This window comes from Perkinsus marinus (assembly GCF_000006405.1).
Source record: "Perkinsus marinus ATCC 50983 genomic scaffold scf_1104296957874, whole genome shotgun sequence".
Classification (NCBI taxonomy): Eukaryota; Perkinsozoa; order Perkinsida; family Perkinsidae; genus Perkinsus; species Perkinsus marinus.
In genome coordinates, this window is record NW_003206977.1 from 575 (window position 1) to 3,540 (window position 2,966).

Sequence of the window (2,966 nt, forward strand, 5' to 3'; positions counted from 1 at the left end):
CATCAACCTCTCCCTTATCTGTGTTGCGAAAGCCGCCGCTGTAGGGGTCGAATGTGCATGCGTGCAGATCGATTCATCGTCATCAAGTAGACGATTACATCGCTCAAGTAGTCGTCTGAAAATGAAATTTCACCCGAAAAAAAGTGAAAATTATATTTCACGACTACTGCTTATCATCGCGACTTCACCCCGCCACTTCACGTAAAACGGGTCGTAAAACTCCAACAACCCTCTTCACCTGTATATTCCTCCAACGTGGCATACATCATGACAAGCCGATCCATGCCGAGCCGAAAGCTCTATATCTCGACCGTTACTGCTACCACCAAATATATAACGCTCCGTGCGAGGATTGAACCTGTGCGGTTTAAGACTCCTCATTTTACCTTTAGTGATGTAATACTCTGCGAAAAACGCGATATTCGCGGTGATATGCAGTAGTCGTGAACTATGTTTTCCACTACTGTTTTTCATATCACTAGGATGAAACTCTACTGTGAATTTAGGTTCTTGAAATGAGTTTAATTCTGAGCGTGCCACCATAGAGAACTTTTCTATTAGACTTTCACCCCAGTGATATGAAAAACACTAGTGAAAATAATATTTCACGACTACTACAGGAATCCGCGAATATCGCGTTTTTTCACCGAGTTTTACGCCACCCCTTGTAAAACGGGTCGTTAAGCTCCATTAAATTTGTTGGAGACATTTCATCAGAAAACGATCATATGAAAATACGCTGACCCAGAAACTAATGCGAAAAAAAAAATGCAAAATTTTCGAGTTGTTTTTTCAATGTAAAATCGATAATGTAAAATCCATTTTTTTATCCGTAATATTAAATTACTTACTGTAAAACTGAAAAAATTGTAATTTTTTCCCATGTAAAACTAAAAAACTGTAAATTTTTTTCATGTAAAACCGAAAAAATTGTCATTTTTTTCCATGTAAAACTGAAAAATTGTATTTTTTCCATGTAAAACTGAAGAAATTGTCATTTTTTTCCATGCAAAACTGGAAAAATTGTATTTTTTTCATGTACAACTGGAAAAATTGTCATTTTTTTCCATGTAAAACTGGAAAAATTGCATTCTTTTCATGTAAAACTGAAAAAATTGTAATCTTTTTTCATGTAAAACCGAAAAAATGTATTTCATGTAAAATTGGAATTGTAATCAACAATGTGAAATTCGTTATTGCTACTAGTTTTATTAGAAATATTAAGCTACCGTAAAATTACAAAATTTATAATTAATCTTTATCACCAACACCAACCTGAAAATACTGCCGTCTACGCCTTGCAGAACGAATACTAAGTCTCGTACGAGCTCCGACTCGGTCGCCCCTGATATCACATTCATTTATAAAATCAGCTACCCCAGCAACATCACCCTTGATTTCAACAACCGATATAACTTCATTCGAAGTGTTGCTGTTGGAAGGTCCTCGAGCCGCTACGGAGCCACTGAGCATCTTCACCGCTGCTCCCTCATTGTTGGGTGTAGGCTGCGTGCACGCGTGCGCAAGGACGTCCTGAGAAAATGGCAAATCGTATAGTGGAAAACTTTGCACTGCGGTGCCGTTTTAACGTTGAATGCTACGACGATAGTGAGCTTTAATGGGAAATCCTAAGGCTGCATTAAGTGATTACTAATGGGAGAATTCAAGTGCAATGATTTTCAACAACAACAATCTGGTCGCTGTTTTGGAAAGAAGTTATGCAGTGGCAATATGTCCATGAGTTTTCTTCGTCGTTGCGATAGATAAGACGTATGCCTTTCGCGAAGATACTCATGGTAGAATGAAGTAAACACCGATGCGGGTCTTAAAAAGCTATTCATATTTTATATGAATAGGATTAAGGTATATTGTATAGTCTTGCTGTATATAGTTATAAGGCTTAAAGTTGGCATCAGACGACAACAACAACATATACAACAACCACAACAACAACGACAACAGCAACAACAACAACATATACAACAACAACAACAACAACGACAACAGCAACAACAACAACAACATATACAACAACAACAACGACAACATATACAACAACAACAACAACAACAACAACAACATATACAACAACATATACAACAACATATACAACAACATCATCATCAACAACAACGGGTTACCATATTCCCACACAGGTTCTCCTTATCAGCCGTCCCCATCATCAAAGCCAGAAACCGCAGAATGGCCGCTCTTTCTTTCAGCACCGAGCCGTTTGTCTGTAATTGCCTAACTAGCGTTTGGCACTGCAGTGAAGGGGGTAGGGACTTGCCGCCGGTACTGTTCACTTCCCCTGAATGAAAGAGAGCTCATTTACATAATCAATTTGTGTGAAGTGAAACTAACCTACCGACACGCGTGTGTTCCCTACGCTCCAGCGTCCTGATGAGGCTCGTCAGCACCGAATTCTCAGGGATCTCAGCGATGCCGAAATCCACTTGTTTACATGCTAGAGGCGATAAGGCCCTGAAATTCAGAAGCACTGAAGGGAGTGAGAGTATTGCTGTTAATAACTCACCAATGAAATCTCTCGTTTACTCGGGCATCCCCTAGTTCATCAGGAATGCCCATGATATCGGCTACCAACATGCGGACTATTGACGACACATTTGGATTGTCGATGGTCATATGGTAGAGTAATGTTGAATACAGAGCGGCGGCCTGGCAAACCAAAGCACGGGGTGTTGATCAGATAGAAGCCAGATTTGATCCCGATCAATCTCTATCTGAATAAAACTGCCACGTCTGAGTTGAATCCAGAGCGATGGAGTATCCCCTTCGCCCTTAGTCATTGGAGGGTCCATTGACCGAAGGGAGAAGGGAATACTCTTTTCCAATTTGGGACACCACATTCCCTTCGGTCTTCACAACATAGGACTCATTGTTACAACGAGTGAGCATAAAGCTACCGCAACGAATGCACTTGATGCCGAATTGCATGTCGTGTG

At 40.2% G+C, this 2,966-nt stretch overlaps 1 protein-coding gene across 1 annotated transcript; it reads right to left on the reverse strand.

Moving 5' to 3' along the window:
• Positions 1-1,295: 1,295 nt before the first annotated feature.
• Positions 1,296-2,646, reverse strand: Pmar_PMAR014846 (hypothetical protein; the record flags this gene model as incomplete). Its single annotated transcript, XM_002774687.1, has 5 exons — positions 1,296-1,345; positions 1,392-1,533; positions 2,142-2,311; positions 2,390-2,484; positions 2,537-2,646. Coding segments are annotated over 5 exons (567 nt in total), but the record flags the coding sequence as incomplete, so codon positions are not given.
• Between the last annotated feature and the right edge of the window lie 320 nt (positions 2,647-2,966).